Consider the following 22,472-nt stretch of genomic DNA (forward strand, 5'->3'; position numbering starts at 1 on the left):
AGAATTAGGATAGTAAAAGAGCAGTAGATGACAGCAACAAAGTGAGGCAAGGAAATCATGATTACTATTTCTGGAATCCTCCTCAAATAGAGGAAGATTCCAGGATTAGTAATCTCGAGCATGGCATGTGAAATCAAATGCACATGTTCTGCCTTTCTTATGAAGAGGATCATGCAGAATGTAGTTAGGACAGTTAAAATGAACTGTGGTTGTTCAGATTTAGTAAGGAATGAAGTTTAGATGCATACATGGAAATTGAGGTGTGTTGATTAATGTTTATAACTGAGGTCATGGACATTAGTGTAATGCAGTGTTTCTCAAAGTGTGGTACACCCTGGGGATAGGTGGCAATTTTCAGCTATGCATGATTAACGCATGGAATCATATTTATCAACACATAGTGCAATTAATGAATCACATCTCCCCTCCAATGGAAACTAGTGTATAGACTCAAGCAAAACCATATGTTGCACCAGCAATATATGGTTAAATATATGGCTTCGCTTGACAGCACCCCGTCATGAACGTGTTAAAACTAAGAAATATATAGTGAATGTGTTTCAGATATTATGGAATTCGGTTGAAGTTAATTAACGTTTCAACTCAACTGTTGAAATGCTAATTTGTCTTTGGTTCATGTGATCTTTCGTTAATACCGCACCAATCATATGCACTTCTTCATAGCTGCTCTACGTATCTCAAGTCTTGTAAATTACTGGTCATTTTTGCTTGAAATAATGGGAAAGAAGACGAAGCTATTTGGGTAGATGACTTTGACGATGTACACAAGGAAACTGTTCTCAATGCCAAAAGTAGTGATAGTGAGTAGGAGCTTCTTGGTAAGTCACATCATTTTCAGTTTTTTTCTGATAACTTTAGTTTCAGAAAATCCCCGGAATATATCTCGCACTACAATTTTTTTGCTTTAATTCTGGGAAAAAAGTGAGAGTTATATTCGAGTAAATACGTTAATGTTTTTAGCTTTCAAATTCTTAAGTATGGATCATTGGTTGAAGATTTGATTTATATAACCACAAAAGAGAGCAATATTCAGTAAATACAAGCAGCTGTAAGCAACAAGAAAACGTTGATATTGTATCTGGATCAAATGAAATTGCTAAGGGTGTGTCGTCTGACATCTCTAAAGAATCAACTAGGAAGAAGATGAAAAATATTCTTAAGTATGATATGAATTACTTGAAATGTGGATTTTCATGGATGGGAAATGAAGAGGAACCTATTCTAAATTTTGTTCTATTAAAAATAAATCATATTTTTTGTTTATATGAACATATAAATTCAAATAAAATAGATATTTACAATGAAATATACTTTATTTATTTATTTATTATTTGATAAGGGGGTACGGTACTTGGTAATAATGAAAATTTAAGAAGGGGTATGCGGATATCTGAAGTTTGAGAAACACTGGTATAATGGATGTGGAAGTAAAGTTGTTGTTGTTGTTTTTCTGCATGGCGTTTTTTTTTTCTGCAATTTTTTTTTTACTTGGTATTTCTGATATTTTTATGATTTTTTGTTGATTTTTTTTGGATGACTTTTGATGATTTTTTTCAACTGTATTATCGTCACTATTACTTATCTTGGTGTCTTCCATACTTAGTGATGTCAGAAACTTACACAGCAGAGGCATGCGGTATGGGTAAATGACTTGTGAATCTGGGTCCCACATAGGGAGTGCTCTGACTCCAGTCCAAACAGTGTCTTGACAGTGTACCCTGCATACTGCTATTGTCCTCCCTCCAGGCTGATCTCGCAGAGTAAGTAGCAGTAGCAGGATAATTTGTCAGGTAGTTGTGAAACCTCCTAACATGTTAACATTGGGTTCAGTTTCATGTAGCAGATAGTGATGACCTGTGGAACCACTTGAATTGAGGAGGTGACAACTTCCTGATTAATTACATTATGTTGAATATGCCCATCAAGACCATCACCTGAAACAGAAACACAGATGGGGTGGAAACTGAAACCAGAGATCCAATTCAGGAAGTGAAACATGTTGATAGCCACTTCACATCCAATAAGAAAGGAAATGGCATTTCACAGGCAATGAAGGTCATCCCAGAGGTCTGGGTGACATTTCTTCCAACATGCTTATCAGGCAACAATACTTGTCTTTCCAGTACCATTTTTATAGAAACAGAACATACAATGGAAAGATGGGAGTGACTTGACTGATAGAGGCTATATATTGTGGATTGAGCATCCAGCTCACCCTTTTGCCTATTTTTATTATTATTAAGAGAGACCTCCAAGGAGTCAGAAACTCATCGAGGGAGACCACATACTTCACACACCAACTATCATACTTATTCTTGAATTCATTCACACTGCTTGCACTCACAACATCCAATGGCAATCCATTCCAATCATGCACCACCCTCTGAGAGAAAAATCTAGCCCTAGCACCCTTCTTGGCAGCTTTCATTCTCAGCTTCCAAGGATGCCCTCACGTCCTTTCCCCACCCTCCATGAACTGAAAAATTCCATCAATTGATATCGTGTATGACCCTTTCAGAAGTTTATAAGTCTCAATCATATCACCCCTCTTTCTCCTGTTTGTTAGTGTCTGCAGTCTACAAATTCTCAATCTGTCTTCATAATCAGTATTCCACAATCCTGATATCATTTTTAACACTCTTCTTTGTACTCTCTCCAATATATCAGAATCACAACGGAAACCAGACCTGCGCACAATAGTCCAAGTGAGGTCTTATCAAGGTCTCGTAAAGAGGCAAAATAACATCCTTATCTTTACATGTGAACGTTCGTTTCAGCATTGCAATTATCTTTTCAGTTGTATTTGCAATCTTTATCACATGGCCCCTAAACTTCAACTTCCTATCTATTAATACTCCAAGATCCCTAGCCTCATCACTTTCTTCTAGCCTAATCCTACCAATATAACATGACATTGGATATCTAATCATGCTGAAGTGAATGACTTTACATTTACTGACATTGAACTAACACCCATTTTCCCATGCCCACAATTCCAGCCTATTCGAATCATTCAGCAAAGACTGCATATCAGCAGCATTCCTGATTACCCTACCTATCTTTGCATCATCAGCAAATAACTGTATGTCGTTTGCCAAATCCTTCCCAATATCATTAATGTACAGATTGAATAACAGTGGACCAAGCACTGATCCTTGTGGTACACCACTTGTTATTTTTTTAATTGTTGTACTGATTATGGGCAGTACTACCCTTAGATCACGTCCAGACTTGATATAGGAATAAGCCTTTACAAGTATTTTACCCTATGTATGCTCTAGTTATCATTGTAGTCATTCTCTGGTGGCAACTATGCACCAGTGTGCCCCTGTAGGGCCCTCAAGGAAAAATCTTTTATATCCTTCTGCATAAGCCCAAGTCTTTATAACTATGTATCTACACTCCATACGTCATGTAAAGAGATGGTGGCACTGGTAAACCTCGGAGTTGCCCCATGCTCCTCCCATATCTACTTTTTGATATCTGTCAGTCAGCCATCCTCTTATCCATGCTAATATTGTATTACCCAAACCCATTTTCTCCAATTTATGCAGCAGTCTGCCATGCTGTATTCTGTCAAAAGCCTTAGCGAAATCCAAAAGCATCATGGTGTATCCATTCCCCTTGTCTAGTTCAATGGTAACATTGTTATAGAATGTGAGCAAGTTGCTAAAACATGACCTTCCTTTAGTAAACCCATGTTGTTCATTTCTGAATGTGGGCCCTAACCAATTTTTCCAAAATCTTTACCAACTGAGATACTAATTGGTCGATAGTTGTATATTCATCGGTCTTCACACCACCCTTGTGCAATGGAATTACCATACATTTCTTCCATTCCTGCAAAATCTTCCCTGTTCTGTGACTCATATTAAACAACCTGGTCAAAGGAATGGCCAGTTCAGCTGAACACTCTTTTAGCACACATGATGATATTCCATCAGTCTCTATTGCTGAATTCTTATTCAGTTTCAATTTGTGCAACTGTTACCTCTTCATCTAGTGAAGAGGTAACAGTGAGCTGAATGTTGTGTTCACCAGGTTGATAGCTTTTAACAAAATGGGCACTCATTAACTGAACAACCTCTTCTGCATCTGTTACCCTCATGCCATCTGGATTTAGAAGAGTTATTCTTTCATATTCATTCTTTCTTTTACTTGCAGCATATCGATAGAATTCTTGGGGGTTGTCTTTAGCACGCAGAGCCAGTTTCTTTTCATAATCAGACTTTGCTTTCTGTACAATGGTTGTGACTATTCTAGCCTGCTGCTTATAATGTTCATAATAGACATCATCCTTATGCAAACGGTATTCCTTCCACATCGTCCTTTTCTTACGAATCTCTTGCTTAAAAAGATTACACATCCATTTGACTCCTACTCTATTTATTCTTCGAACTCTCGGGACACATTCTGATATCGCATCATTTAAGTATTGTTGAAATGCTTCCCATGCACTGTCGATATTCTTTCCATCCAGCAACCGATCCCATTCCACTGAACTCGGTATACTCTTCAGTTGGTCATAATTTCTAATAATTTTTACTAATTTTATTCTTTTAATAACCTTTTCCAGTTGACTATAATCCCATTCCCAGTTCTGCTATAGAGAGTGCATTACATTCCTTTTTGCTAATGTATATACTCTGCAATCTACAAATGAACAAAACATATTTCCTTATCAATACTGGAGTACCCTGGAGAACCACAGGGTACTTCAGCATTGATAAAGATATATGTTGAGAGGAAGCTATTTACTATAACATGCAGAGAATGATCAGAGAGAAAGCTGGCAATCTAATCACAAAGTGAAGGAAGGAGACCATAAGATGATAGCTTGGTGAGAATACCTCAATGTTAAACAAAATCAAACACCTTTGGTACATCAAGAACAACCACATGGGTTTTTCCAAATTTTCCCATGACATGTATCCAAAGGTGGATAAGGTTAGTACGGAGATCTGCTGCAGAACAAGAATAGCAAAAGCCATATTGGTGATTACTAATTAACTAATGGATCTCTAAGTAGTAAAGAAACTGGTTTGATGATCTTCTTCAATCCTTTTGAGAGTACTGGATACTGAGGTGAAAGCAATGCGACAATGGTCCATCTATCTAATTGCTGGATATCATCAGATGTCACTCAGATGCTCAGTGATGTGCCACACCAGTCACCAGGAGGTTTCAACTCTCTGAAGATCAGTCACTCCAGACAAACCACCCATCCATCTCACACACGGTGTACCTCTTCCTCTTTTTCCAGGAACTTTATCTTCTAGTACTGTTTTAAGAAGTCCTCCTTCCATCCTTTCAATGTATCCAAAGTATTTCAACTTTTTTCTATTGATATGCTTAAGGAGCCTTGAAGTTAAACCGATCCTTTCAAGCACCCATCCCTTTATCTGCCTTTCAGTAAATGGTATCCTCAACAGTCTTCTGTAACACCACATCTCAAAAGCAGCTATCCTTTTCTTATCAAAGTTCCTTAGGTTCCAAGTTTCACATCCATAAGTTGTTGTTAGAAAAACAGCTGCATACAAAATCCTCAACTTTGTTCCTGTGGAGATTGATCCCTCCTTCCGGATTTTAGACAAGTCTCTGACTGTTATTTTAGTTATTCCTAATCTTCTTCTGACATCTGAACAGCAATTCTTCACTTTAATAATGGATTCAAGGTACTCAAACTTCATGACTTCCTCAATACTTTTTCCATTAAGGTAAAGTTGCTTCTCAGGAGCTTCCCTGTCTGTTCTGTATTTACTTTCAGAATCATAATCTTTGTATTGCTAGGATTCAGCTGAAATCTTCTGTTATTTCTGATCTTATTAAAGATCATTTCATGATCTTTAATAAGATCAGTAATAAAAGAGGACTTTAATTTAACAGAGAACAATTCTTTTAATAAGATCTTTCATGATCATTAAAGATCATGAAAGATCTGATCTTATTAACTTTGCAAAATATGCAGTGAACCTTAGATTTGTAATCTAAGGTGCACTGTATCATGAGTACACCTTAGATTACTGATCAACTGACCACCTATCCTAATTCCTGTCTTAGCTTATCTAGTGCTACATGAATGATGTCCTCAGCACAGATACTACACAGGTGAGAAGAAAGTTGGCATCCTTGCCTAACTCCCTTACCAACCTGAAGTCAATCAGTTAATCCAACACCTCTTCTTACCATGGCTTCTTGCTCACAGTACAAGTTATTATTATTATTATTATTAGTAGTAGTAGTAGTAGTAGTAGTAGTAGTATAGGCAACTCCAAGGAGTCCTTAGACTCATTGAGGAAGGCCCTAATGTCATGTCAAGAACAACTATTCAACACTCACACAGTATCTATCATACTTCGCCTTGAACTCATTTACAGTCATGGCAATGACAACAGACTCTGGAAGCTTATTCCGCTCATTCACCACTCTCCAAATAAAAATCCAAGCTCTAACACTCTTGCTAACCACACTCTTGCCCAGCTTCCATGGATGGCCCCCTAGTCCTCCCACCACCAGTCCTATTCTCAAAAATATCTTCTGAATTAATCTTATAGAAACCCTTCAGTAATTTGAATGTCTCAATCATATCACCTCTTTTCTGCCTATCAACCAATTTCTGCAGCCCACAAATCTTCAACCTGTTCTCATAAGGTTCATTCGATAGACCTGCTATCATCTTGGTCACTCATCTCTGGATCCTCTCCACCTCCTCCCCATCAAGAAGAAACCCAGGCACCCATATCTTGGCACAGTAGTTTAGATGGGGTCTTATCAAGGCTCGATACGGAGGAACAATAACCTGCTTGTCTCTGCTCGTCAAAGTATTTTTCAGCAACCAAGTGATTTGATGAGCTGATTTAGCCACTTTTGTGATGTGTTCCCTAAATTTCAACTCCCTATCCAACAACACTCCCAAATCCCTGGCCTCACAATCTCCTGGAGTACAGTTCCACCAATGTGGTATACTGCTGCTAATCTTTTCACCCTAAAATGCATAACCTTACATTTTGCCATATTAAATTGACATCCATTCACCTTAGCCTAGTTCTCCAAACTATCCAAATCATCCAGCAAAATTTCGATATTCTGTGCATTCACTATTGCTCTGCCCAACTTTGCATAATCAGCAAACAAATGAACACTTCCTCTCAGATCCGTTTTCCTATATCGTTGAACAAATTAAACAGTAGTGGTCCAAGAACAGAACTCTGCAGCACACCACTAGTCACAGGCCGTCTTTTGGACTGTACTCCTGAATAAGTCACTCTCTGATATCGCTCCATCGACCACCCTCCTATCCATCTCACCAACCCTATATCCATTGCCATATGCTGCAGTTTAATGATTAGAATTCCATGTGGTATCCTGTCAAAGGCCTTAGGAAGGTTCAGTAGGATCACTGTAAACCCATTACCCTTATCCAGTTCAGCCATCACTGTGTTATAAAACGTGAGCAAGTTACTGAGGCATGATCTATCCTTCACAAAACCATGCTGTCCCCCATACAGTATCCCATTTTCATCTATCCATTCCTGTATTCTCCTCTTGACTATTTTCTCGTGAAGCCCTATTGCTATTAAGCTGTTTAACTGCTATTTCAACCTCGTGCTGAAGTGGAGGAAGTTCCAAATCAAAATTTTCCTGGTGGGAGGACGCCTCCTAATTTTCCTTATCCTCTCTGCTGTACAATTCCTCACAGTATTCTTTCCATCTGTTTTTGATTTCCAGTCCTTCTGTTAGTACTGCTTAATTCCTGTCTTTGATGACATTCAATTTGAGCTTAAACTTGTGTTTTAGGTCAAAAACTAAATGAAACATCCTTTTATGAATGTGCCTCCTCATCTGGAACTTTATCTCTTCACATTTATTAGTATAAAATTTTTCCTTGTTCTGCCTGATGGGTCTTCTTACTTCTCTATGTTATCTCTTATATTCTTCAGTCTCTGTGTCTATTTGTTCTCCAATCACCTTCTTTCGATTAGATCCCATGTTGAATCTGATATAAATGGGTCTCTTGGTCTTCTAATTGGGCAGAGACTTCTTGGCTGTATGCTGTATTATAACTTTGACTACTTCCCCAAACATTTCAGGTAAGTTCTTCTCATTAGTCTCCAAAAAATCATCCAATAGAGTTGATGTTTCTTCTGTGAACACACTAAGGATTACTCAAACATCCAGTCTACTGGGATATGCCTGACTTGAAAGGTTTTGTAGCCTTAGTCTTATTTTGGCTCTTAATAGCTGATCATCTATACCAGTGCTTCCCAAACTTCTGGATATCAGGGCCCCCTTTGCAAAAATTAAAATATTTCATTCACGGCCCCCCTCGAAAAAAATCGTAATAGAGAGATATATTATTATAATATTTATTATATTTATATTCAATACAAAACATACACAGCGAATATTGCAAAAATCAAATGCATATATTACATTTTTTGCCTCTTACCGTTTGGTTCTGAAGACGATACGGGCTGTTCTGGTAAAATATGAAATACTGTCCTTTTTTTTGAGTCTGTTTCTGCTTCTTCTGATTGTTCGCGGGATTTTTTTTTTTTTTTAATCAGCCACTTATCCATCTCAGGGTTAGAGATGATATCAAGGTGATATTATTTGATCTGGAATAGATCAAATAATATCACCACTTACCGATACTGGCACACCACAGACTGATAATATGAAATTAGTGAATATCACCTGAATAAGGGAATCCCTGGACCAGGAACATTTTTCTCTTTTGTGACTTTTCTCCCTTTACGGTAATTAAGCCTAACGCGAAACAGACAGCAAAGGCAGGTTATTAAAACGTGCATATGATTGGTGCGGTATTAACAAAAGATCGCGCAACCCAAAGATAAAAGCATAGCTAACAATTGAGTTGAAATCCTAAACTCTTCAACCGAATTCCATATGTGAAACTACCATAACATTCATTATTTATATATATATTACTTAGTTTTAACACTTTTATGAATTTTAACACGTTCGGTTGAATTTTATTGTTGCCTTGGGAAATCGAACTCACACACATCTAATTAATAACAATTGTTTTTAGTTAGATACTGTGTTTGCCCATGCAATATATGGTTTTGTTTCAGTCTATACAGCATAGTTTCTGTATGAGGGGTCATGTGATTCATTAATTAGTGTTTTTATCCCGGTTGTCTCTAATTGCACTATTTGTTGAGAAATATATTACACAGACTCCTCATACCTTATTCACTGGCATAATAAAAGTACTTGTTTTTATTGCACTATTTGTTGAGAAATATATTACACAGACTCCTCATACCTTATTCACTGGCATAATAAAAGTACTTGTTTTTATTGCCTCTTCAGTATAGTGGCTGTTAGGGAGGGCATGTTGTTTACCACTGCAAGCGAGTTACTATCTCCCCACATGAACTTGTTTAAGCTTTTTTTCATGTGTGAAGTATATGCGAAACTTTTATTGGTAACAGAAAACTAGCTCGGATGACAGTGATGATATAAAACGAGTTTTGATATGTATATAAAGTCAATATCAACAGTCCCTGATTACGAACGCCTGATGAAAGGAACAGGAAGATTTGGAGCTTCCCTGGAGAGCATTCGAAGTAAATACAATTAACCACTGCTTTGAAATGAAACATATGAATAAGCAATATTTACTCATATTCATTAAGCGCCGAAATATGCAGGAAGCAAAGTTTGTGAACCAACACCAATGTGTGAATTTTTCCATTAAAATATAAAAAATAACAAAAAAGAAATAATAAAAAGTTAAATATGTTTCTTTTAAAATAAAAAAAATCTACTTAGTCTTAAAACATTTTAAATTTGTTTTCATTATTTCACGGCTCCCCTCAACAAAACCTACGGCCCCCAAGGGAGCCGCGGCCCACAGTTTGGGAAGCACTGATCTATACCACGGTTTGCTTCAGATCAAGTATGCACATCAGAGATGCTTGTCTTGCACCATTAAAGATTCATGATGTGATCAATCTGGTTCCTTGAGCTATCAATGTTAAATGTTTAACTGTAGGTACATTGTGGGTTTCTGTAAGCAGGTACTGGTAATAACTAATCTGTTAGCATGGGCAAATTCCAACAGTCTTTTACCATGGTTGTTACATTCACCCAAACATGCCACACTCAGACCTAACTGTCATACTTTTTCCCACTATTGCATTAAAGTCCCATAAGTCCAACATAATCTGTAGGTTTTCAAAGAATTCCTCACTCTCTTCATCAGGCCTATCTGTGTGTAGTACATAAACTACACAATTGGCACATTTGGTAGAATGAGCCTTAAGTCTAATAGAATGTATCCTGTCATTAAAGGGATTATAACCAAGAAGGGCTCTTGTCTGTGTCAGTATCACAGCTATGCCATGATGCTTTGAGTCACCTCCTGAATAAACAATTAGCTTACCATCCTGTCTTTTGAAGTGATCTTCTCCATTCCATCTGGTTTCTGTTATTCCCACAATGTCAATTTTATACCTCTCCATCTCTTTACAGACAATATCAAGAATACCCATCTGTAGACCTACATTCCATGCACCTATGTAAAGTTTCCCTCTAAGATCTAAGAGTGGGAGCAAGAGGTCATCCCTGGAAGTTAAGAGAGAGTGTGGTTATCAAGGGTGAATGAATGGAATGGGTTGCCTGAGCCGGCTGCGAGTGCTTTGCCTGTTAATTGTTTCAAGGAGAGGTACGACAGATATTGCATTGATAGTTTGGGTCTCCCAAACTAGGACACCATGGAGGTTCCTGTGCAATAATAATAATAACATATGCTGTATTTTTATCATGAACTGCAGAGGCAAAATGTTTATAGAACCAAGTTTGGATAAAGGTTGGAGGGGATTGCAGCAAAATGGAGAATGAAGGCCCTTATTCTAGTTAGGATTATTTTAGTTAGTAGTTCAGAGCAGGTATTGGGATTAGGAACTGACCATAGAAAAGAGGTGCAGAAATCCAGGAGATCATTCCAAGTGGCACTGTTATAGTGCAATAGGGTATGAGGTAAGATTGGTGTGTGGAGGAAATCAATCTGTGGAAAAGGAGACATGAATAAGATTATAGCCAGAGTTTCCAAGAGACAAGTAGGTATCTATTTGGTATTAGGAGGGAGCTAGTTAACAAAATTTTATAATGTTGAAAGAAATGATGAGGCTTGTATGGTATTCTGGTCAGTAGGTTAACTATTTCTATTAGATCATGACTGATAGCAAATTTGGCTTCCTTTCCAGCTTGCTCTGTGAAGTTAGAGAAGGTTAGCCAGTTTGTGTTATGAATATTAATGTCGCTTAAGAAGATAATCTCACAATTTGGATAATTATTCTATGAAATAACTTTCAGAAGTAAGTAGTCAAAATTGGCAACACGGTTGTCTGAATAAAGTGGGTGGTAAAACAGCAAACGAAAGCTATAACATGAGGTGTGGAAATCTTGAGACAGAGGATATCAAAATGCAGGGATTCAAGTTTCATGCCTTTAGCAAGGGATGATTGATTTACCACTTGTTCCTTCCTTTTTTTTTTTGTGTGCAATGCATCATGTGAGATGTTCGGATAACTGAGATGGACTGAGTTGCAGGGAATGCAAACTGAGATTCGGTTAAGGATTTTGATGCCTGTAAGTAGTGGTGTGTGTGTGTGTGTGTGTGTGTGTGTGTGTGTGTGTGTGTGTGTGTGTGTGTGTGTGTGTGTGTGTGTGTGTGTGTGTGTGTGTGTGTATCATTAATGTTTGTATACTTTTATTTAATACTGTGTTCAACTTCTTTTAGTCCAAATTACAGCATGTATACAGTTTGGCATATATTCCACAAGGTGTTGGATTGCATCTACGTCTATAACATACCAGTAATTCACCAGACAATCTTTTAACTGGCTCAGATTTGATGGAAGAGGACTTTGCTCCGAATTTGTTTTTTTGACATGTCCCATATATTCTTAATGGGTTCAGACCCAGGTTTTGTGGTGGCAGGAAAGATGGTGGAAGTTTTTGTCATGTCAACCACTGCTGAAAGAATCTTGTGCAATAGACAGTAGCATTGTTGTTCATGAAACAACCATCACTTTCTGGATAAAAAGTCAACATTGCAGGATGGATTTGATCAGCAACAATGTTCAGATATTCCTTCGAGGACACCCAACCTTCTAGCAATATCAGGGAACCTGTTCCATACAAACAGAACATGCCCTACACCATGACATCACCTCCAGAACCTTGAATTGTGTTTACGAGACAAGCTGGGTTCATTGCTTCAAAGGACTCCTGCCAAACTTACTGCCTATCATCATTACAGAACAAGGTGTATCATGAATTGTCGGACCACATGAATTTTTTCCAGTCTTCCAGTGTCATAATGGTGTTCCTAACACCACTGTAGATGAAATTTCTGGTTCTTAGAAGAAATTAGTAGTTTCCATAAAGGCATATGGCTGACAATATCAATTCTCTTCAATTTCCTGTGCATAGTTCAGTGAAATATAAGTCAGGAACATCATCATCATCATCATCTTCCTTATACCCTCTTTTACCTTGCGGTGTCGAGGGTCCATTGATCATCAGACCTCACTCCGTTTACAGGATAAGGTGGTCAGCCTTATGTCCCGGTGTATCCTATGGCCTGTAGTGTTGAGTTCTCAAGGCCAGTTTGCCTGCTTTGTGGGATGAAAAACCCCAGAATAAACTGGAGAAAAAACCCTGCTGTCCACGCCCAAGACTAGCTAACTTGGCTATGGCTAAGGAAGATCCATAGCCAAGTTAGCCAGTCTTGGGCATGGACAGCAGGGTTTTTTTGGAACAGCCTTCATTAAATGCTTCAGTCAATTGCTGCACACAGGAAGTTCTGTTTGTTGATACAAGCCTCTCAGATGATGGCAATTTGTTCCTGACAGACTCCCTTAGGACCACAGTTACACCTCTTAAACAAGAAATTTGGGTTGTTTTTCCACTGATTTAACACCTGGGATATCTCATCTTTTGAGAAACCAATCAGCTCTGCTGTTTTGAAATCATGGCTACAGCCAGACAGGCAGCAATAAGCCCTTTGTTTTTCCATTGTGATCAACACTATTGTTGATTCTGACCAGCATTCTTATATGGTTGCCCAGAATATGTGATGATGCACATGACCAAGTATTTTGCATATATGCTGCATAAGTGACGTTTAATATATCTACATAAAAGTTTCTAATTCAGTGGCCAGCATGTGTATTGATGTTACAGATGTTCCTGAAATGGATGTGGAAGTATTTTTTATTGAATGAAATTCTTGTGCTATTTTGGTTTGTTGGGCATATTTTTGTTGTTGTTTTTCTCATTTCTTTGTTATATCTTTTTTTTTTTAATTTTTTATGGGAGATATTTTTCAATGGTATTCATGGTAGCATTTGTTTGGTTCCCTTTCTTGGCAGAGTTGATGGGAAAATGTTAAGTGAGGGACCTGACCAGTTAGAGTAAGCAGTAGCAGGATTATTTGAAAGCTAACTGGGAAGTTTCCAGCAGATGCATTACCATATATCTCATTCATGCCATATGTCTAAATCATATCCCCATTGTTTCCCTATCTACTCTGCAAGCTGCATTCCCTTAATCTTTCTTCATACATAACATTTCAAGAAACCACCTTAGTCAATCATTTCTGGAACCTTTCCAATATCTTCTCATCCTTCTAAAAATTGGTGATCATATCAGTGCAGGTGATCTATGTGGCCTGATTAAGGTCTTATAACCTCCTTACCTCTACACATTAGTGTCCTTCATATCATTACCATAATATCTGTTGTGATGTTCTCAAGATTTTAGCAATATATTCCTAAATTTGAAATCCTTATCCACTATCATCCCTAGATCTCTTATTTCCTCCACCTCTTCCAAGATATATCTATTCCCATCGATTGTATATATCTGGTTCTCATTGATGACATTTTAATAATCTTTATCTTTGGACTTGATTTAGGAGAGTAGAGCAGTTCTGCTTGGTGGTAAATTTTTGCTTGTCACTGAGTAGAGCCACCAATGAGAGTTTGTCGAATTTAGGAGTGATCCTTTTGGGTCACTATGTGACATTTAAAGTGATCTTTAGTTCACTCAGTTTTTGGAGAGGTACTTCTGCACTTTTAACAGTATCTCATTTTAAGCACCTCCGTAGCACAATTAGGACAACAGTATGTTGCACCCTTCAGTTAGGAAAGGCCTAAGTTCAATTCTCATTGTGATGAAAGGAATGTTTATATGGGTGTTTTTCAATTGAAGATGAGTTGGCCAATCTCATACTCAGTCTGAGATTGGCCAACAATCTCATTTGCATGGGATGAAAAGCACGAGTTTCTCGTGCTTTTCATCCCACATACAGATAAATCGACCTTGAGAACACACGCAATTTACAGACAAAAAATACTAGTGGCAGTGGTGGGCAGTAGATAGGATAGTGTTGGTGACAATGGTAGTAGCAGTTCACTGTAGTTGATGGATGGAGTCCATCTCCACCACCACCATTCCAGTGGTGGAGACGAAGAGTTGCAGAGTAGGTGCCCTTCCTCAATGAGTCTTCAGATTCCTTGGAGGTGTCATATTATAATAATAATAATAATAATAATATCCATCATGCGCTCCCAAATTTTAAAACCCTACAATTTTTCAAAATAATCTGGTAATCCTACTCGCTTGTCCACTCACTCAGTTTATTCAAGTCCTCTTGTTAAGCCACAACAATCACTCTACTTCTAACAGATCTTCTGAACCTTGCATCAATTGCAAAGTTTGGAATATCATTAGCATACAAGCTAAACAGTAAGGACCCCAAAACAGAACACTAGGAATATTACTAGTGACTTTCATCATTTGGAATATTCCCCAACTCCTATGCACAACTTGCTGATACCTATCAGATAGCTATTCTCCAATCCAATGCACCAGTTACTTATCTAACCCCATCTGTCCCAATTTAATTACCAACCTGTCATGTGGCAATCCATGAAAATATAAATAATACAACAGTATATGCCTAACCATTGCCCTATGCATTTATGGATGAAAACAACAGATCCTCTGATGTTGCCTACATTGAGATTGACCTATAATTTGAAGTTTTAGTCTTATCATCTCCCTTATGAAGCAGAGCAATTTTGCCTTCTTTTGACTTGTCTGTCAATACCCAGTTTTAGATTCATGGCAAACAGATGTTAACTCCCTCGAACATTTCCCCAATATACAGTGATATATCGTCAAAACCTACTGCCTTATTGACATCTAATTTATTTAATTCCACATATACCTCCTGTTCACTTACTATTAGTCCCTTCTCCTTTCTCACTGCACCTGAAGCTCTATATGATGTCATATTCATGAGGATGAAATACCTTTATGAAATTCTCATTTAATATCTCAACTATATCCACTGCTGTGATTACTATCACTGTCACCAGGCCAATATCATCTTTGTGCAATCATTCTTTCCATGATAGGTCTACAAGCTGTCTCCTGAGCTTTTCATAATCAGCAGCCTTACAGTTCCATATATCCCTTCCTCGTAGAAGTCCTCGTATGGCTGGCCACCCCTTAATTAATAACTTCATATTATGTCACTCTCACCAACTGCAGGAAGATTGGACACTTTATTTGTAATAACATTTGGTGAAATTATCAGATCCAAGATCTCATGTGTCCCCTCTGTTATGTACTGCCTATGATGGTTTCCCTTCAAAAGCTTCGGAAATCCATTCTTTTTTCTTCCAGATACCAACTTTTTACTCTAGTCTATATTACCATTATTAAAATCACTCAAAAAGATCATCTCTTCTTATTTTCTAGACTAATATGCCTATACATTTCCTTGTCAATACTTTCCACACTGCCGGGCCTGTAGCAACACCCAACTAAATACTGCATCCTGTACGCTTCTATCTCATATACCTCTATCTCACACCATATTGCCTCAAAAGCCCTACTGTTATTTCCCCCTTTCCATCTTCACCTTGCATGAGCATAACTCTTCTGCTGTCATTAATAGTACTCTCCCTTCTTTTCTGTTCTTTCTATCTTCATGAAATATAACATATCCCCCTCCATCTCTATTCCCATCAGAATTCTGCTCATCCAACTATGTCTCACTTATTCTGCCAGTTTTGAGGTGAATGCTATTTCACCAAAATTTCACTAAATGCAACAATTTCATTTCCCTTATTTCTCATAGTTCAGGCACTTATAAACAAACACAGTAGTTCATTTCTGAGTCTATAAGAAGTCCTGCTGATACTAATTATCAGATGTAACTCCATATCTGATAAGTAGTTCTTTTCCTTTCTATCACCACCTATCCCATAATTTTCTCCAGATACAAATGTTCCCCTTATATCCCAGCCCACTCAATTTCTTTCTTGTCTGCTCACACATCCCTGTATGCTTCCAGTATCCAGTCTTCTCATGCAGTATCTCTCTCTGTCCACCTGGTTCCCTGCCTGTCTTGTTTTCCTATTCTTTCACTTTCCTAGCTCACACTACGCATCTCTGCATTCATGCTTCTTCAGTTCTCTTCTAGCCTACTCTCATGCTCTTCTAGCCTACTCTCATGCTCTTCTACATCACCTATCACCTCCTTTGATTTTCTGTTCACTGCAGTAGTTACTCTCCCATGCAGCACAGTCTCCCCAGTTGACTCAGACCATTTATCTTTATCACCAAAGTATGCAATTTGACACTGCTGCTAATAACTGTTTCTTAAGTAACTGACATGCCTTACTGCCCTCTCTTCCTTCCAATTCTCCTATCCATAGTACTGTCCAAAGCTAATTTCCAAGTCAATTATAATCATGTATTTTATAATTACATATAAATTCTTTCCTTCTTGTTACCTCACCTTGTCTATTCATTCTTCAAGTCAGGATTAAATAGTTACTTTCACAGTTGTGGACAAATATGATATCTCAGTCACGATCAGATCCTCTGATGCTATGACTAAATCAAAACTCTTGATCCTTGTGTTCCCTCCATCACATGTTGGCTAAGAGTATTCTAGAAAAAATTTTTGCTTATTACTGAATGCTCTTTCCTCTGCCCACTTTATATTGCTACAGTTAAAGTAAGCAATGTAAAGCCTGTCAAGTGCAAAATGACCACTAATTTGTACTTGACAAACTAATTTGCTTAAATATTTCTTGGTAATTATGTTCTATATTTCCCAGCCTACAGCAACCCCCACTAAATATCCTGTCCTTTCCACCTCTATCTCACACCATATACTCTCAAAGCCATCAGTATCATTTCCCTCCCAATTCTCTATCCCGGGCACACCTCATCCCTTACTATAAATAACACTTTATCACCCCATTTACCTTCCTTATCCTGCAGAAATATGCTATATCTCTCAAATTTTCTATCCCTGTCAGGATAGAAAATTTTCTATCCCTGTCTTCTCTTTCAACCATGTTTTAACTGATACTCATAACCTTTGGATATACTAAGTCTGTCAATGCCACACACACTCATTTTCTTTATTCCTAATACTCCTGACATTAGTATAGAGAAAATGAACGCACCGTCAAATATTCCTATTACTATTATTACTCTCCACAGCTCCACTTGGCTTTGCAATATACTATAGACTCTCTCTCATCCTCCAAGACACTGTCCCCACATAAGACCATCCCTGCTATCTTTGAACTGGCAACTCTAATTTCCAAGCTCACTTTTTTTGCTATCAAATGTACTTCAAGCATCCATATGTTCCAGACTTTAATGTTCCTATACATTCTCACTGTCATCTCATTCATTATTAATGCTCTTCTCCTCAGCTTTTTATTAAGTTACCTAGTCAACACACACCCAATTCACTGCCTATCAGGTCATTCCTACCAACCATCACTATTGTTCCATCCATATTCTCACTCTGCTTCATTGTCATTGGTACACTATATTTTCCTCCAGGCAAGCACTCCTCTATCAATCTACTCTGCAGATCCCAAATCATCAAATCTCCATATATCACATTCCTCACAGCTCCATTCATTCTTTTCTCAGTAATATCCCTAACTCTTCCCATTTCCACACTCGCTCTCTCACTTTTCCTCCTTCCTTTCATCTACTATCCATTGTACCCATACACCTCTCCCAACTTCTTTTCATTTCCTCTCTCTTCCTATTTCTCTCATTCTCTCACCATTTTTTCTTGCTTTTGCTCTATCTCTCACTGTCATACCTTTCTCTCATATGTATTCTTGCAAGTCGCATAATCTCTACAGACACTCTCCTAAATTCAGTGTTCATGCCTTTGATTTCCTTTCTCAACACCTCTATTTCTTTCTCGATGATTACACCCTACTTTCATCCAACGTTCACTCATGCAGTTATAGCCATCCATCAAAACATCTTCCTCTGCATGGAAAATTGGAAAAAAGGAGTCGATAGTCAAACCATCAACTCCTTTTTTCCATTCTTTTTCCCCCTCAAACACACTACTTTTATCTAAATGTCAGCACACACACATTTTCATGTCACAACTTCTGCTGCTACTAAAGCAAAGACAGTAACACTCAAGTATCCAGTACTTTCAACTGCCTGTGTTCAATGCACACATTCCCATTCCTCAGTTGCAATATGAATAAAATGACAAATCATAATTTTCAAATTCAACATTACCTTCATCTCTATCCTTCTCCTTTTGTGAAAGATATTCATCAAACTCTTTAGTCTTCAAATCAGTAATGGAGGAAAATTCTTCTGATATACTTCTTGCTGAAATCAAAAATATCAATATTTCATCAAAACTAGGCATGGTTCATTTATTCAACTCAATTACTTAAAGCTGCAATTTAGTCATTTCTAATATATTTTCCAGTAATTAGTTTCCAATAACAAAGAGTATAACATTATATCTAATAATGTCATAGAGCTTAGCAGCAATATTAAGAAGAAAAAAAAAAAAAGAATAACAAAAAATCAAAATGGCAGATCAAGTGCTAAGCCAATAAATCAAGAAATTATTTTCTTGATTTAAAGTGTCATGTGAATAATTATCAGTCAACAAGCACTATAAATTTAATCAAAAAAGGACTCAAAAGAAATTTCATGCAGTTTGCTTAGTATCCTATATTGTACTTGATAATCATAAAGCAAATTTTTAATTATTAATTCAATTTCAATTAATAAACCAGATTAGAAAAACTTCTAAATTAGTGCCAAATGACTGTTCTTAAAATTGTTATGAATGATATATAAAAAAAAAAGCAACTTTCATGTGAACCAGAGAAACCTTGTTTTAAATCAATTTAAAACAGTTATGCTTCTCAAAATCTGAATATAAAAAAAACAGCAAAAATTACACAAAAACTCGTGTAAATAAAGAGAGTTAGTAAGTAAAGTGGTACAAGTCATATATACTGTATATTGTTATTATTATTATTATTATTATTATAGCATACCTCCATAAAAACAAACAAATGAGTCATTCTTGAAAGTTCATGCTGAATTCTGTAATGCATGTCACATCACAAACTTAAATTCATTCACAGGTCTGACAATAAATTCCAATGATCCACTCTTCCATTAAAAAATAAATAAAAAATTCTCTCACACCTCCTTTCCAACCAAACAGTTATACAGTTTCCAAGGACAGTGGTTGAAAGTTTTTCCATTTTGTTATACTATAAATTAAGTTACCAAGAAATTATTTTCTTGATTTAATCCTTTATCCAAGTGTAAGCAAACAAAGTTTGTGCCTGAACTATTATCAAGACTGGGCAACTCATATAAAGACACTAATAAAGTGATGTGAATGTGGCAAAAGGCAATGAAATTAAGAAAATGAATGAAAGAAAAAGTGTGAAGCAAGGTTCGAAAGCTTGAAAATTAAAAAGAATGAATGAAAGTGAAAGTTTGATGAAAGGTTCAACAGTACGAAAACTTGAAAGAATGAATGAGAGCAAAAGTGTGATGCAAGATTCGCAAGCTGAGTTGGTTAGGATGAGGAAAGAGATGAAATGGATGTCGAATGAAGTAAAGAACATTTGAGATATGTATAAGAGAGTGAAAATGATGAAAACAAATAATGTTGGTATAAAATAAATAATGAAAGACCTGTGAGTGGCATTGTATGGTGATTCAATTATTAAAGGTGTGCTGGATGAGAGGATGCACAAGGTATGTTTTACTGGAGGTAGAATGGGTAGAGTGATTGAGGCATTGAATATGAGAAGTAAGCAAGCAAAAGGTAGTTGTAATAGATACAAATGACTTGACTGCTAACAAAGAACATGTAAGACTGGATATCAGGAGGTTGCTTAGATGGATAAAAGAGAATAGCGTGATAGGAAAGGTGGTAAGAATGTTGCCTAGGTATGACAATGGTGAGATGAGGCAGAGAGCAAGAATTATTATTATTATTATTATTTACACCTCCAAGGAGTCCAAAGATGCATCGAGGGAGGGCACCTACTCTACAGCTCCATCTCCACAGGTCAATCCACCAACTACACCAACGGCATCTACCACCCACCACCACTACTAGTATTTTTCACAGACAATCACAAACATCCATGCCCAAGGCAGGATTCGAACCGCAGTCTTTTGGCTGGAGAGCAGATATGCTAACCACTCGGCCAATCAGGTCTATTCACCACCCAAAAATTGTTGGAATAAGTGAGACGTGGTTGGATGAGTACGACATCCTGCCTTGGGAAGGGTATGATGTGTTTCGTGAGGATAGAAAGTGTAAAAAGGGAGGGGGAGTGCTATTGATGATAGAGAAAGAGTTATGCCTATACAAAGTAGAGATGCAAGAGGGAAATAGCACCAGTGGTTTTGAGGCAATATAGTATGTGAGAGAGGTGAATAGAATGAAATACTTGGTTGGATGTTGTTACAAACCTGGTAATGTGGATGGTAGTGACTATGAAATATATGATCAAATTAGCCAAGCAAATAAGCAACGGGTGATCATTATGGGAGATTTTAATTATGGCAATATAGAATGGTAAGATGGCATAGCAACTGGAAGTAAAGAAAATGAGTTTCTTGAGTTTTTGAGGGACAACTACCTCAGACAGTATTTTATGTGAGTTTTATGAGGACATAAAGTCCTTTATGTCCATTTTTAGGTATAGATGGATGAAGGCTTGTTTCCATGTTGTTGTAGATGTCAGATGAATATGACAGCTTGTATAGGCAATAAAGGATGGTGTTAGTTCTGGAGCACAAGGTTTAGCACAATTTGAAGGATACCATCTGAGCTAGGAGTCATATTGGTATCAAGACTATTGCATATTTTTCTGATATGTTTCTGCTGAAAGAGCAGAGGATGAATGCTTTGAGTGGTTCATGGAATAGTAGGAGGCAATTTGTTTTGGCCATCTGCACAAGAATTGGAGGAAAAGACTGATATCAGGAAGTCTATCTTACTTTGGGATGATATTATCATGTTACTATCAGGATGTGAGAGAGGTGAAACATATTTGAAACATTGTCAATGTTCTTTTTAAAAAAGAAGGCAGAGCCATGGGCTCACCATTATCCCCCCCCCCTGCTAACTTTTACATGGAATATTTTGAGCAACGTGTTCTAGATTCCTCTCCTTTAAAACCCAAAGTCTGGCTAAAACACGTGGACGATGTTTTCGCTCTCTGGCCCCATGGCTGCCAGACATTAAACACTTTCCTCAGTCACCTAAACAAACAACACAAATGCATACAATTCACAATTGAGATTGAAAAGGAGAACATACTCATGTTTTTAGATACACTTGTCATATATCTTCCTTCTGACAGTATTTCCTTTACTGTTAACTGGAATCCGACACATACCAGCCAATATATACACAAAAACTCCTACCACCACCCAATACAAAACCTAGGGGTCATTAATACACTAAAAAACAAGGCTTTGAAGATTTGCTCCAATGAACAAGTACTTAAAGATGAATTAAAAGCTTTCAGCAATACCTTCCTAAAAAAGTTACAGCCAAAATACTATCAACAAAATTCTGTACAAGACCTCACTTAAAAAAACAAAAATAAACAAGACTACAATAAAACTGTAACCATTCCATACAATAAAGGGATATCAGACAAAATAAACAGAATACTACAAAAATACAATCTTAAAGCTATCTTTAAACCTCCTGCAAAATTAAAGCACTTACTCAACTCATCCAAGGATCCACTCTCTGCTGGCCCACCCTGGAGTATACCATTCATTGCACCTGTAATTTTCCCTATATAGGGGAAACAGGATGCACAATTCCTATCAGAAAAAAGGAACATAAATGACACATTAAATATAATAACTATGGTCAAGCTGGTCTTTCTGATCATGCCCTGAATTACATAGAATTGACTGGAAAAGCACACCTGTTGTTTACATCACACCAAAACATGGTATGAACATAAATTTAAGGAGGCCTGTCATATTCTTATCAATCACCCTAATCTTAACAATAATAATGGTCTAAAAATCCCAAGCATATG

General features: G+C 37.2%; 1 protein-coding gene across 3 annotated transcripts in view; it reads right to left on the bottom strand.

The window, feature by feature from the left end:
- LOC150094613 (diacylglycerol kinase theta-like) overlaps positions 1-22,472 on the bottom strand; it is a 570,433-nt gene that overhangs the window by 344,923 nt on the left and 203,038 nt on the right. For all 3 annotated transcript variants that reach the window (XM_090411566.1, XM_090411564.1, XM_090411565.1), the window contains one exon: positions 18,652-18,747. In XM_090411566.1, the coding sequence (XP_090267692.1) occupies positions 18,652-18,747 (96 nt within the window). The remainder of the gene's footprint in view (positions 1-18,651; positions 18,748-22,472) is intronic.

This window comes from Typopeltis vanoorti, chromosome 21 (genome assembly GCF_054136105.1).
Source record: "Typopeltis vanoorti isolate ZY-2024b chromosome 21, IOZ_Tvanoo_1.0, whole genome shotgun sequence".
Classification (NCBI taxonomy): domain Eukaryota; kingdom Metazoa; phylum Arthropoda; class Arachnida; order Uropygi; family Thelyphonidae; genus Typopeltis; species Typopeltis vanoorti.